Source organism: Clarias gariepinus, chromosome 16 (genome assembly GCF_024256425.1).
Source record: "Clarias gariepinus isolate MV-2021 ecotype Netherlands chromosome 16, CGAR_prim_01v2, whole genome shotgun sequence".
NCBI lineage: Eukaryota > Metazoa > Chordata > Actinopteri > Siluriformes > Clariidae > Clarias > Clarias gariepinus.
Window position 1 is genome coordinate 27,561,281 of NC_071115.1, and position 16,419 is coordinate 27,577,699.

At 37.4% G+C, this 16,419-nt stretch overlaps 1 gene segment (V, D, J or C); it reads left to right on the forward strand.

The window, feature by feature from the left end:
- Positions 1 to 1,207: 1,207 nt before the first annotated feature.
- LOC128544710 (Ig heavy chain V region 5A-like) lies at positions 1,208 to 1,774 on the forward strand. The segment is given in 2 exon segments: positions 1,208 to 1,368; positions 1,467 to 1,774. Coding segments are annotated over 2 exon segments (351 nt in total).
- The last annotated feature ends 14,645 nt before the right edge of the window (positions 1,775 to 16,419 follow it).

The following is a 16,419-nucleotide window of genomic DNA, read 5'->3' on the forward strand; positions in this document are numbered from 1 at the left end:
CTTGTGGACCGAAGAGGCAAAAGTTGAACTTTTTGGAAGGTGCGTGTCCCGTTACATCTGGCGTAAAAGTAACACAGCATTTCAGAAAAAGAACATCATACCAACAGTAAAATATGGTGGTGGTCGTGTGATGGTCTGGGGTTGTTTTGCTGCTTCAGGACCTGGAAGGCTTGCTGTGATAGATGGAACCATGAATTCTACTGTCTACCAAAAAATCCTGAAGGAGAATGTCCGGCCATCTGTTCGTCAACTCAAGCTGAAGCGATCTTGGGTGCTGCAGCAGGACAATGACCCAAAACACACCAGCAAATCCACCTCTGAATGGCTGAAGAAAAACAAAATGAAGACTTTGGAGTGGCCTAGTCAAAGTCCTGACCTGAATCCTATTGAGATGTTGTGTCATGACCTTAAAAAGGCGGTTCATGCTAGGAAACCCTCGAATAAAGCTGAATTAGAACAATTCTGCACAGATGAGTGGGCCAAAATTCCTCCAGAGCGCTGTAAAAGACTCGTTGCAAGTTATCGCAAGCGCTTGATTGCAGTTATTGCTGCTAAGGGTGGCCCAACCAGTTATTAGGTTCAGGGGGCAATTACTTTTTCACACAGGGCCATTTAGGTTTGGATTTTTTTTCTCCCTAAATAATAAAAACCATCATTTAAAAACTGCATTTTGTGTTTACTTGTGTTATCTTTGACTAATAGTTAAATGTGTTTGATGATCAGAAACATTTAAGTGTGACAAACATGCAAAAGAATAAGAAATCAGGAAGGGGGCAAATAGTTTTTCACACCACTGTATATGGCAGGAAACTAATAGCACGTTCCAGCAGGACAACGACCCTAAAGATACAGCCAGAGCTACAGTTACATGGTTTAAATCAAAGCATATGCATGTCAGAATGTCCCAGTCAAAGTCCAGACCTGAATTGAATTGAGAATCTGTGACACGCCATGAAGATTGTCCATCCAACCTGTCTGAGCTTAAGGTTTTTTGCAAAGAGGAATGGACAAAATATTTTACTTTCTACATGTACAAAGCTGGTAGAGACTTGCAACTGTAATTGTAGTGAAATGAGGGTCTACAAAAGTATTGAATCAGGGGTTGGGGGGGGGGTGTTTGAAAGTAAATGAATGCCACACGTTTCAGGTATTTATTTGTAAAAGTTTTACAATTTCTAAAGATTAACTCTGCTTGTGAATCCTCCCGTCCCCAACAGATATGCAAATACACATATGTGGGATGGATCTCACTCCATTTATGGAATTCATAAGGCTCTGTTAAACGTGTCAAACAGAGGAGAACCCAGAAAAAAACATCACACACCATGTTCTCTACATCTTTACTGCTCCTGCTGGTGGCTGCATCCTGTGAGTGTTTTATCAAATGTATTTATTAATTGCAATAATAATAAATGTGCATCATTCTGTCTATTGTGTGAGATATCACAGTGTGTTTTCCTCTCCAGATGTCCACAGTGAGGAACTGACTCAGCCTGCTGCCATGACAGTCCAGCCAGGCCAGAGTCTCTCCATCCCCTGTAAGGTTTCTTATTCAGTTACAAGTTATCATACAGCTTGGATCCGACAACCTGCAGGAAAAGCTCTGGAGTGGATAGGAATCATCTTGGGTAGTGGGGGTACAGCTTACAGCGACAAACTAAAAAATAAGTTCAGCATCTCCAGAGACACTTCTACTAACACAATAACAATTCAAGGACAGAATCTGCAAACTGAAGACACAGCTGTGCATTACTGCGCAAGAGAGTCACAGTGACACAGAACAGTGGATTCCCCTTACAAAAACTTTATGAGATGTGTAATAAACATCCATTTAATGCAGCTAATAAACATATCATGCAAATTTATACTATTACAGTATCTATTGGAAATACAATCATACAATATACACAAATGATTGCTTTTTTCTGAGAAATTATTTAATATAAACAATTTCTTAGCAGATTAAAGCATATACATTTACCTAATTCTTTTTTTTTATTACACCACACACACACTGTTTTATTCATACTATAGAATGCCTATTACATAATGTAGTTGTTGTGAAGGCCACTAAAATCTTTAAAGCACAATTAGCTGTAAATGAAAACCCGAGCATTACAATAATATATACAGTATCCCAATAGACCCTGAGCTACAATCCCCGCTGTGTTTTATCATGTTGGGAAAAGTCCAGGATCATTAGTGGAGACAGATCACCAGCCCTGCCACTCGGTCACGCAAAACTGATTTTAGCTCAAACTGACACAACAAACTGCAGTGCTTTACAAAAATTTTGAGTCACACCTTGATTGTCTTGTTAAAGTTAAAAGCAAAATAGGTAAGAGCTAATATTCAATATTCTCATGACAGATATTACACTCCATGGTACCTTACAGTACTGTACCTTGTGTTATCTGTTTTATGGCATAGTTTCTTAGCTGCTCATGATCCTGCATAGAGTAAGAAGTATAATGGATTTTTGATTGTCAATTAAATCATTCACAATGCTAAGTAATTAATAAGACATTTGACTTGTGATGTAATGTGATCAGGCCTGATGTGAAGTGAGAAGTAATGTTAACGCCCTCAATCGTGCAGCATCACAAAGTAGTTTATTTTTCTCGTAACACAATAAACTGCTACTTCTAACACTTTTTCATCATTACACCATTTATACACATTTGCATTTAAATATTATATAAATATATATTGAATATTTTGCAACATCTTTTCTGTTATCATCACATAGGTCATAGATGCTATACACAGTTGTTTCCTCGCCAGCTGCTTTTTTGTCTCACACTTACTATTAAAAAGAAAGTAAAATAACAGCTTGTCTTGTTCCTGAGAAACCGCAAAGTGCAAAGTCCTCTGATTAATTTTCTGTGTTTAAAAACTGGACACAGTCGAGATTTAATTGACAAACTTGATGTGACTCGAGTGATCAACAGAAGTAGTGTACTGTGCACACACCCTTGGGGGTGTGGTGGAGCACGAGATGTTGTTTCTGATCCGGGGACTGACTGTTTTGTCCTATGGTCAACCATTAACACCTGTCTTAATTTTTTCTTATTCCTTAAAAAAAATTTACTGCATCAGAAATCTAAAATACCGCGAATGTCCCCTCAGATAAGGACTGTCTCTATGCAAATGCCCTTTCCTGATATATTTTAGCAATATAGATAAAATGCTTTTACTTATCCTGCTTAAAGACACGCCATGATCTTTACATCCCTACTGCTGGTGCTGCTGGCAGGCGTACACTGTACGTGTTTTACATTTTTTTTTTATATAATACAGTTTTCATTTTGTTTTGTTTTTTCACTTTTTTTAACATTAAAATGATTTTTTGTTTAACAGATGTTCATTGTGTTCATTGAGAGAATTGTCTCTCTCTTCTTCCATAAATAGGATGGTTTGACAGGATTGTGTGTACTTTACACTACCTCACTGCACTGTCATGTTTGTGTATGTACCATGGAAACATACTGTACAGATTTCCCTCAGAAATGTACACAAACACATTTTACAATATACATCCCAATATTTATCGGCGCTCTGGTCTGCGGTCCTGATTCTTCAGTGTGCATGCTGTTACACAAAACTGCACACACACCTGTTTTATTCCTTCTATTGTACGCCTAGTAGGCATTGAAGTTGTCGGTCATTCAGCTAAATAAAAGCTCCAATAATGCTCTATGTTTGTGGAGGCCATTGAAATCTGTAAAACACTATTACAAATCAAGGTGTAAATAATAGCCTGAGCATTACGATAATATCTACAGTATAACTCCAAAAAGAATGTTAGTCCATATATATTATCTTGTTAGTGAAGTTTCTAATATAAAAGAAACATTTGCCAAGGATGAGCGTTTTCCATTCCTTCATAAAAGACGTACTGTATATCCTCCATAAAATTAATGTCTTGTCTACTTTAAAAATGTTTTAAATACTAACTTCTTCCATCATCATTAGGTAAGCAAATACAAACATCAGGGCTGGATATCACTTAGTTTATCTCTACTGCTAGGATACAGATAATAGAATACAGCATGTTTACAGCAGTCTGCTTAATTTAGGACACTTTTTTTTCTCACAGTTTGAGGGCTGATACTTGAAACAACTCAAACAGGCAACAGAGTTCAATAAAGATTATTATTAAATTAAAAAACTACAAAGTGCATTTTCATGAGACCCATTTGCCTTACTATTTTTAAAAAAAGTAGTCATGAATTGCTGCCTGTGGATAATAGACAGAAGGGGGGGGGGGGTGGTTGTGAGTCTTTAAATCAAAAAACAAATCAAGAACAAAGAAAATAGGCTTTACGCCAAAGTATGTTTTAAACGAAACCTTTATCAAAAATAGGAGCCTACACATGCTAGGAACTCAAACCGACTGGGACGACACAGACTAGTGGCTGATCAGGTTAGTAGCTACAGTATGCGGGTCAGTATCTAAGCGGATTGGTATTCAAACATACAAGAGGACAAGAGGTTACACATACTAGCGACACACTGACCAGGAAACGCACAGGCTTTTGAGATGCACAGAACAGGACACACACTGAACCAGAGACACACTCTCACTCACTCATCTTCTATAGCGCTTTATCCTGTATTCAGGGTCACAGTTAATCACGATTAATCTTGATTTAACTAATGGCTAGTGAACTCAGGTCGCAAGATTGGAAGACAGCTTCTCTCGCCGCTGCTCTGCCTCAAGCACAGCAAACCTTTTTCAAACACTCATCATCTCCATCTCAGACTAATGTCGGTACTCTGTTACTACAAACGAGTCTTTAAAAATAAACTTCCATCTAAATAAACATTCTTTTAATTTCCTTGTGGATAAATAGAGCAAAATTTTTTTTTACGTAGGTTTCTTATTGCAATAGGGAATCAGTTTTTCCTGATAATGTCTTGTCTTTGGGCCACACGATTACTTAGTCTTAAAGAAGACACACACTTGAGACTGCGGAGCTTGGATCATCCTCGACACTTTATTAACAGCAACATAAAAAAACAAAAATTAAAGTAATAGGTGCATACACTACAAATGACATACAAAAACTATTTACACAGACCACACACACACACACACACACACACACACACACACACACACACACACACACACACACACAGTCACTGGTGTGACTGTTGCTTAGCATCTATAAAAGAAACAAAAACAGATTATCAGATTAGCAACTGTGATGAAATGAACATCAAAATATGACCAACGAAAAACTGGCTTACTTTCAGATGGCAGCAAGATTGGTACTGAGATTGAAATTTGCAAGAAGATTGGCAAGAACACGCGTTCCGGAGGCGGTGGCGGAGGCGGTGTTCTTCAGGCTCGCTGCTGCCAGGAGAGGAGGGTGCTGCAGGCCTCTGAGTAATCGGGGAGCATGGCCTGTGAGCACAAGGCATGCTCGGCATCACCTCTTCTCACATCAATCCCCCCAGGGATTGAGAGGCTGATTCTCCCATTACTGCCAGTGCCTTCTCCTCCAGTGGTGTAGTGGCGACACTGAACTGGAACCAGCACCTGTTCTTGCCCGATCTCTTCGGACTGCAGCAGCTCTCACCTTGGCATGGCTCAAAAAATTGTGCCATTTATTCCTGACATTCTGCCAGTCTCTGGGTGCACCTGAAATGGAGGCAGCCATTTTCCTCACAATCCCACTCCAGAGTTCTTTTTAATGCTGTTGCACACATTGTTTCTAAAGCTGGCGAATAATGTTGCCTTGTGGGTGAACACCTCATCTAGCAACATTTCATCTGATAAGAAACTTGGTGCCCTTTTCTTTCGTTGCCTCTTCTCTGCCATCTTCTCCATCTTATCCCTCTCTCTGTTTAGTGTAGGTAGATTGCTTTTATTGAAGGTTTCAACCAATGGCAATTAAGAGTGCGTTGCACATAAGTGACCGCAGCTGTTTGTCAATCAACTATGATTCGGTTATACAATCATAGTTGATTGACAAACAGCTGCAGCACAGCATTCGCTTCACCGTCACTACAGGTTACATTAAAATATTACCGACAGTTTGGTGATTTAATTTATATCTATTGTCTATTATCGCATGCTATTGATAAGTTAACCCATGTCGGAATAAACGTTATTAGAAGAATTTAGTGCAATGTTTAATTTGCATAGAAAGTCTTTCTTAACACTGTCATGCAAAAGGAGTCAAAAATCGATTTCTAAGCAACTGATGTCAGCTAATTCAGTACCTTCACTGTAGACAGCGCCATGTAACGTTAGACGTAAGAGGCAGCGACTTACAGTAAGAAGACTCCTAAGGGACAGTTCGAAAAACACACTTAGAAAAGTAATTTTACGTAAGATACATCAGTCTGCATTATCAAAAAAGTTTTCGGTGAGCTCTAAAATAGATAACACTCACATATACTTTAAATCTGTCAGAAGCAGAACTCAGAAAAGGATAACTTTAAGTCATACAGACACAACAAATTCCAAAGCTTTACAAAAACTTCATCACATGAGGATTCATCAGCAGTGCAGTATTTTAGAAGGACTTCCATAAAACTATGTAACCCATACTATAAACAAATCTACATTTATTCTGCAGCCACAGTAGTAATGCATGAACATTGCATAGATCTCTGAGAGGCGCTCTAAGTATGTTTCTCTACTTAAACAACATCTACCCAACATGTTTAGGTGAAAATGAATAAAATATGTGATGACGAGCTTAAACCCAGGGCTATAAAATACCATTTTCTTGCTTATCTTGGAGAAAGAACAAGCAAGGCTCAGACTGCACCTTGGACAGCATCAGAGCACAGAAGGGATGGGGAATCAGTGACAACAAATCATACACTGTCCACCTTTCAACCACTCCCTATAAATGGACCACATGCTGGTGAGTTAGTGATGGTGAGATAAAGCTGCCCGAAGCTCTAAAGGCTTCCAGCCAATAGATTCACGAAAGGGTTTATTTCTTGAGGCTTCGTTTGCCCGCAAACTTGTGATGGTGACATGAAACTTTACAAAGCTCTGAAGCCTTCTAGCCAATTGGTTTACCAAAGAGCTCATTTCTCGAGGCTTCAATTTATCAAAGAATATAAGAAAAGCAGATGTGTTTGTAGTCATTTTTATCAGTTCTGTATGTGATCCTCTCAAAGCTGTCTTGCCCTACTGTTGGTTGGGCATGGGAATTATACATGATTTTCATTAAACTATGTATTTTCCTATTGTGAGCACAAAATAATAGCCCATTTAAACCATATGTTGTTGTCTCCCCCCATTAACTAGTGCTTGTTTGTAAATAGTGCGTATAACATTTTCTTGCCTGTTACATTTTGATCAATGCTCCATGGTAGTAGCACACATACCAGAGAGACCCTTTTCCATTGCATTAATATTTCATAACTTCTGTCATATGAGAGAGAGAGGGATAGTGATGTTTTCCAACTGGGGCAATGCTACTAAGAAGATGAAATAATAATAAGAATAATAATAATAAGAAGAAGAAGAAGAAGAATAATAAGAAGAAGAAGTAGACATTATAGGTGCTTAGTGGATGTGGCAGGATGTGATTAACTCTCACTCTGAAAAGAGGAAAGAAAGGACATGTGCAACTGGTGGTTGTGAGGTGGGGGCGGCATTTTTTTGTTTTTAAATATAAATGAATAAAGTGCTCACCGAAAAGTCAGCTACGCACCTTCGTCTCCACTTCCTGGCACAACCAGCGCTCATTCACAACAGCCCACCGGAACACAGTGCCTTGTCAGGATGTGGACTACAACTTGCAAGACCCCCACGTCGATCATCATCACCGAGCACCTAATTCCCAAGTAAGACCTGCTTTAATATTCACAAACTTACTAAATATTTATAAAACCTCTCCTGATTTCACAGCATCAACGTCTCACTGTGTATGTGATTTCCGAACCCACTCAGAGCTTTACAAAGATTAAAAGGAATAAAAATAGACTCATGTTCTCCTAGGATTCCATTTAAAAGTCATAAAATCTAATATTGACACTGTGCAAATGTCAGGCTAACTAAAGCACTTCCGCCTACAACCATGGAGGATACAAACTACAATTCCCAACAGTCACGTTCCAGGTCACCTGAGTTCTAGACCACAGTAACCAGGTGCTTAAATACTGTAGGACTCAGCAACAGAGAGACTTCGCGAAGTATACGCTCTCGTGAGTTTTCCGGACGTTACCAAGCCTTTATTATCTTGATTGCCTTATTGTGTATGACCTTTATCTGTTTTTCAGTTTCCGATTTCTTGCCTACCCTAGTTTGTGAGTTTTGCCGATCGACCGACCCTAGCACGTTTTCTGACTACGAATACTGATTACCCGCGTTTTGGTTATTCATTGTATAAATAAAGTCTTATCTGTTACCTGCACTTGCGTCCTCCCTAACGTAACACCTGACAGCAACACATGAGATATTACAGATCTACTGTATTAGATCAGAGTCTCATTAAGCCAGGCTGCATGATCTATACTGTTTGATACAGAACAAAATGGGCTAATTTCACCGCATTAACATGTACTGTATAGATTTGAATGCACAGAAGCATGTGCAGGTTATAATAAACTTTAATCTTTTGCAAAAGTTAACAGAAAACTACCAATGCAAGAGTTGTCCATCAGCTATAGTAAAGTGAAAGGAACGAGTGGTCAGATTTGCTCATGCGATGTTGCTCATGTGGTGCATCCTTGTCATTGTCAATATGGTTTTATAGGCTGATATATTTAGGAACGACACACTGCAGTAAAACATCTGGAGTGGATCAGATATACATGTTATGATGGCAGCACTTATTACAGATTTCAGATTTCTAGAGACACGTCCATGAGCACAGTAACATTAATTAACAGATCAGAACATTTAGACAGAAGACACAGATTAACAGCATCACTGTACAAAAAGCCCAAAGTGAAACCATGTACAGTGTCATTACTATTTTATTTAACTATTTAGCACAGTTTACCTCCTGTACATTGAATAATCTGATTATTGTTTAAAAGAGCACCGTGTATGTCTCTCCAGAATACATGTATGTTGCTGATTCAAATGTTCAACAAAGATAGAATAAAATAAATGCCTTTCCATTTACTTTGATGTCAGTTAGCTTCTGCTATTTGTGAGAGAAGCTGTAGTAAGTTTTTTAGTCACTTCCTTGATTTTATAAACACAGATTCTTATTCAGCAGCACAGGATCTAACAGGGCTAATGAAATTTACAGATTTTGTTCAGGAGCATCTTGTTTGCTTTGAAGGATTCATAAAACTATAGAATAGATTATTTCATACTGTTCTAAAAATCAGCCTCTTGATCACCCTAAGCTTGTGTCGCAGAACTGAATGTACTGTAAAAGCTTGATTATGGGGCAGAGACTCGTATTACAGCTACTCCGTCAGCCCTGGACACATCACTAAGTGAACTGAAACTGGTTTAACTTTAACTCATAGAAAAGATAACACTGTTTCCCGAATATTAAAGAACATGTTTCGTCTTTGGCCTTAAAATTAAATGATTTGTCCTGAGCTGAGAATGCATTCACTCCATTAGGGTTGCTAGATCTGAGCTGTGTAAAGTGGATGTTGGTATCAGTAATGAAAAGTCCACACACATCTGCAGGAAGAGAACCAAAGTGTAAATGTTTTTTGCACCTATAGAGGGCAGTAGCTCGCTTCTATTGACACAACACATGAAATTTGTTTATTAAATAATTTCTGAAATGAAAGAATACACAAATATTATCTTTTAAAATTAAATAACATCAATAACACACCTTACATTTTAATTCAGACAACTTTAACATGTATATTATAAACACTTAAAACAGTGCTGAATACACCGAAGCAAATTGTCTATTTAATATTCGTGAGATAAATAAAGAAAAAGTGTTCAGCTGTTAAAACAAAAAGAGAGAACATTCTAAAGGTTGTTTGTTTATTATGTAAATTTTGTTCTTTAGTAAATAACAAACACCTCTAAATAAAGCAAATCAATAATCCATAACAACTTTAAAACACTTATCACGATAAACTGACAGACTGTAAACTGACATCACTCTCATCCTCAGCAGATGCAAAACGAGTCTGTGGATGTTCATATTATATTATAGACCTGACCCTATTGGTTTAAGTGATGTCTATGCAAATCCATCCTGTTATGATTTGCTCTGCATAAAATATCAACTTGTTGCTTAGATAAAGCTCAAATCAGCCATCTGAATTACAGAACTTCCAGCGTTCACAGAGTTTGATCATGGGGCGAAAAGTCATTCAGTGCATTTTTATACTCATATTAACACAAGGTATCTGAGACTCCGTTATAGGTTTTTCACTGAGTGTTTTATTTAATACATGAATGATTATTTGTGATTGTTTTATCTAACAGCTTTCTGCAGTGCTGAGATCAGACTGGACCAGTCTCCTGCTGTGGTAAAGAGACCTGGAGAAACTGTGAAGATCTCTTGTAAAATAAGTGGGTATTCAATGACAAGCTACAACATACACTGGATACGACAGAAACCAGGGAAAGCTCTGGAATGGATCGGTAGGATGAATACAGGTAATAATGAAGGAACATATGCAGAGTCTCTGAAAGACCAGTTCATCTTTACAGAAGACGTTCCTGCAAGCACACAGTATTTAAAGGCCAAGAGTCTGAAGACAGAGGACACTGCGGTTTATTACTGCGCTCGAGAGACACAGTGACTGAAGCTGAGGAAGCAGCTGTACTAAAACCACACAGATTTTTTTACACAGCTTTTACTGAACAAGTCATTATTGTTGTCACACCAGTGCAAAGGCTAAATGTAATTAACTGTAACTGTAATACAAACCAACAAATGAATGTGTATTATAGAGGCGGGCCATTCAAATCAGTTCAAATTTAAGTCACTGGACCTTGCATACACGTTTTTATGAAATCAGAAAAAAGTATTTGATTGTATTTATACTGTATGTAACTTCCTCCTAAATGAATAGCAGAGAATGTCCGAATTAAAATAATGAGAGTGCCCCTACTATTACTGTTGTATTTATAACAAAGAATAAAACCACGCCCCATAGGCACACACACACACAAATGGAATCTCAGCCAACAAACAAAATCATATCTTTGTAACCTCATGGTCTAAATCGAGCCATTTATTCACTGTTTTGTGCAGGAAAAGTCGTGCGTCATTGAAACCCAACTTCATGGTTTCTTGAGCAATTTTGTTTCTAGTTTATTAGGGAGCCAGGATATCCTGTCATGTCATGGGGAGCACTGATTGTAAAGCAGAAAATGAGATGCCTGCACATCTCTGAATGGGACGACAAACCATCACAGGACACAGCACACATACTTTCACAAAGCCAATCATACACTACTCTAAAAAATGACAATCATTCTAGACCACATGTCTCTGGACATTGGAAGGAAACCTGAGTACCAAGCACGGGAAGGACCAACCCACAATGCCCTCATTTAGTTCTCATGATAGATAATAAACTTCATCAACAGGTGTTATGGTGGGTTAGTGGTGTCTGTTAGCACTGTCACCTCACTACCTACCTTGTGTCCTCTGTTTCATGGCATAGATTCTAAGCTGCTCATGACCCTGCATAGGGTAAGAAGTATACTGTAGATAATGGATGAATCATCCACAATGCTAAGTAATGAATAAAACTATTGACTTGTGATGTCATAGCACATTATGGTGTCATGTGATCAGGCCTGATGTAAAGTGAGAGGTAACGGTAAAGCCTTCAATCGCACAGCATCCCAAAGTACTTTTTTTTTCTTTTCTTACAAAATAATCTGCTAATTTTAAAGCTTTTTGTTGCTCTGGTCTGAGGTCCTGATTCTGCAGTGTGCATAGTGTTAAACAGATGTGTCATGTTGTGATGTGGTTCTCCCACATAACATAATAAGGAGTATTTCAGATAAAAACGAGAAGGTTTATGGGAGTTTGAAACACACACACACACACACACCTACACGCACATACTAATGGAATCACTTCTGTCTGGCTCATTGATTACATAAATTGTTCGAATAATGAATTACATTTTTGAATATATAACTAAATAACTGAGTACTTAAATGGCGGATCTAAAGCATTAGATTACTCGTTACATTAAAAATGTAATCCAAGTACTCTAACGTCTTTGCAACGCGTTACACCCAACACTGGGTGTTTACAGTATATTTCTGTGTGAATACAGTATGTGTGTGTGTGCCTAGTAAAAGGTCGGCAGCCCATCCAGCATGGTCCTGGTTCTGTGCCCTAGGTTTCCTGAGACAGGATGGATGGATGGATGGATGATATATGATAAACGTTGATATTTGCAATAAAGGTTACTTTCATTTACAACTATTATTATTAGTAGTAGTATTATTATTGTTGTTGTTGTTAGTATTATTATTATTATTATTATGATTATTATTATTATTATTATTATAACCTGAGCTAAAAACTCGTATTAACTGTAAAAAAACTGAATTAAAGTACTTCCAAATGGAGTTTGATTACGTAGCTAAGTGTCACTTACTGTAGCAGTGTATTTTTACTCGTGTTAACACATGGTATCTTAGACTTCTTTATATGTTTTCCACTGAGGACATGATTTAATAAATTCACTCATGTTTTCATGGTTTTTACAGTATGTGGCCGGGTTCTGCATTTTTCTTGTCAATCTGAGATCAAACTGAGCCAGTCTCTACTGTGGTATTTAACTACTCTAGAGGCGGGCCATGCAAATTAGACTCTCTTTATAAGTACTGTACAGACTCCAGCTGCATTATTTCTACATAGTTTGTACTGTTTTCCAGTAACGACCATGCATCCACAAGTTATTTACTGTTTCATTTTGATCTTATTTACTATAACCTGTGAGTAACAGCATATTTAAGGGTGTATAACTAATATTAATTGTGTGATAATGTTTGATTATATAATGATTAAATGTATTTGACAGGTTGTGGATGTCAGACACTAACCGAGTCTGAGCCAGCGGTCATTAAACCTGGAGGATCTCATCAACTCACCTGTACCTACTCTGGGATAAGTGATGGCAGTGCAGATTTAGCTTGGATTAGACAGGCTCAAGGAAAAGGCCTCGAGTGGATCTCATTCATTTCTGCTCCGAGTGGTAGCGATAAGTACTACTCTCAGTCTGTTCAGGGAAGATTCACCATCTCCAGAGACAACAGCAAGAAGCAGGTGTATCTGCACATGACCAGCCTGAAGACTGAAGACACAGCTGTGTATTACTGTGCTCGAAAACCACACTGACACAAACAGCTGAAGTGCCGTACAAAAACTCCACTTTCACTTACATCATTTATCTTAAATACCTTTCAAATATTCACATCAGTCACTTGTTCTGTTTAGAAGTTCTTACAGAAACTCCACTGAGCTATTTATATTATTAATTATGCATTAATTATACTATATTAATGCTAATGTTCTACTTTGTTTACAACCGCTCTTTATAAGCTGGGAAGGGCCAGAGTTTAGAGTATATTCATAGTCACGGAGTACTGAGTAATAGTGGTGGAACTGTCAGCCTCTGTTGTAAGACTGTAAGATATCATTCCAGAGATTATAAATCCTTGTGACGAGCCCTTACAGAAGATCGAGTACATCACGACTTCAAGATCAAAATAAAACAGTAAACAGCTTGTGGATACATATGTTACTGAAAAACAGTACAAACTATGTAGAAATAATGCAGCTGGAGTCTGTACAGTACTTATAAAGAGAGTCTAATTTGCATGGCCCGCCTCTAGAGTAGTTAAATACCACAGTAGAGACTGGCTCAGTTTGACCTCAGATTGACAAGAAAAATGCAGAATCCAACCAAAAACCATGAAAACATGAATGAATTTATTAAATCATGTCCTCAGTGGAAAACATATAAAGGAGCCTAAGATATTATTATACTATTAGACCAAAGATTACAGTAAAGGTCTTTCATACCTCAAGCTGTCTGGGCTGACTGTTAAAGACACCGCTGTCTATTATTGTGCCTGAATAAACTGTGACATAAATAAACATGAAGGATGTACAGCACAAAAAGTTCAGCTGCTGACTCTGATACACACTGAGCCAGACCTGACCTCATTGGGGTCCTTAAGGAAAATTCAGTTGAAGAGCGCTCCTACCTAACCTGTGAGCCATGCAAACTATTTGCCATTGCTAACCTGTAAAGAAATGTCCGTGAATTTAACAGTGAAATACTGTATAAGTGCTACAGGATAAAACCGTATTTCACAAAACTTGCATTTATACAAAAAAAAAAACTTGCATAGAATTTACAGTGAAAAACTGTAATTAGTTTTAGACCTTAAATTTAACAGTTAAAACATATGAAAATATGGTTTATTGCAGTAAAATTTACAGTTTATTTTTTACAGTGTATACATTTACAACTGACATCCCACTTCACTTTAAATTTACAGTATAGCTGAGTTGGTAAAAGAACTATTAATTTTATCAGCAAACTGACTCCTGTTTTTTTTTTTTTTTATACATTTTTAAGTGTAAAATACCATTTACACTATGATTGGCTAAATCAACTTAATAGTTACTATTGTGACCCCATAAACCCAGCTAATACACATCTTAAATTAAATTTTTAATCACTGGTCCATGTCAATCCTGTGCCATGTCTTTCCATCTTGCTTTATTCCAGAGTTGTAACCTAACCATGATTAAGAGGCAAGATAATCATTGTCTGGTTTGAAAATTGTACATACAGTAGAAAAGGAACAAGAGAGAGAGAGAGAGAGAGAGAAAGAGAGAGATGGACTGCAAACTAATACATCAGCTTAACCTTTCTCCCAGTGATTGGTTGAATCACAGGTATCATGAATGCAGTGGAGACTATGTCAATAAATGATCTTGCAATATAATAGTGAAAATGTCTGGAACAAAATGAAAAAAAAAAAAAACCTTCAAACATATTACATAAAATTATCTTTATAATGACTTCTACAGTAATAATGGCATCTCTGACTAGTGCAAGGAGCAAAGCACAGGTTTACAGAATATTAATGTGTTAATATGTCACTATAATACTCACTCTCTCATCTATCGTCGTCTATACCGCTTTATCCTGTATTCAGTGTCTCGGGGGGCCTGAAGCCCATCCAAGGAGACTTAGGGCATGAGACGGGGTACACTCTGGACAGGGTGCCAATCCATTGCAGGGCTATATTATTACTTCTACATTTAATATCAGGTTTCTTCTGACAACAGAAACGCTCTTTGCAATATAGCAAGCAACTCAAATAACAAGAACTAACTTTTTTTTAAGTAATTATAAATAGATACAAAACATAAATACAAAGACATTGTTTAATAAATGAGTTGTCACAAATTTTTAGGATTATAATGATCAAAAGCCTCTACCCAGTAGAGTACCTGCCTTTGATCTTTTTTCGTTTGTGACGCTGTGATGCAAATCCAGAGTGCTGTGTGTCCATGCAGTATTTATGTGCAGCTGAGCTGAGTGCAGCAGTCGAGTCTCATCAACACTCACCATGAAGATCCCACTCTCTTTATTCCTACTACTAATTTGCCTCATCAGTGAGTTCTCAACTGTAACCTGTGATTCACTCTTTTATCTGTATTTATCTGTATTTTTTATTATTATTATTATTATTTTTTTTTTTTCAGCAGGTGTGAAATGTGAAAGTCTCGAGTCATTACAAACAACAGTGCAGAAGAAACCTGGAGAAACCCTGAGTCTCTCCTGCAGAGGATCTGGATTTACTTTTGGAAGCTACCACATGCACTGGATCAGACAACAAGCGAACAAACCACTGGTGTGGATGGGGATTATCTATAGTGATGCCAGTGGCACTAGTTATAGTAAATCCTTTGAAGGGAGAACAGAAATCACCAGAGATAATTCCAACAGCATGGTGTATCTGAAACTCACTGGTCTGACAGCTGAGGACACAGCTGTGTATTACTGCGGACGAGAAGCACAGTGAGACACATATTAGGAAACACTGTACAAAAAACAATATTGGTGCTAGAACATTGTAGGGACCCAAAATATCTTCTATTTAAATGATTTTTTTTAAATCAGGATTATTACATTTTTTATGCTCAGTCAGCACAGTTCCTCTTACAGCATGTGTTAACGTGAAACAATGAACCAGTGTTTGACTTTTAATCAAATTATCACATTTTAACAGTGTTTTGAAATATAATTATGGTTTTATAAAATTAAAGTGTTACAGTTTGATAAATAAAAAACAGATTTACCACCATAAGAGTTTTTACAGTCTACCACACATACTGTTCATTTTTATTAAATGTTTTATTACATCCAATAAAGTAAATAATGGTACACTAAATGCTTACAGACAAATTGGACATATAATCAGAAATAAGTTGATTTTTTACTTGTTTTACC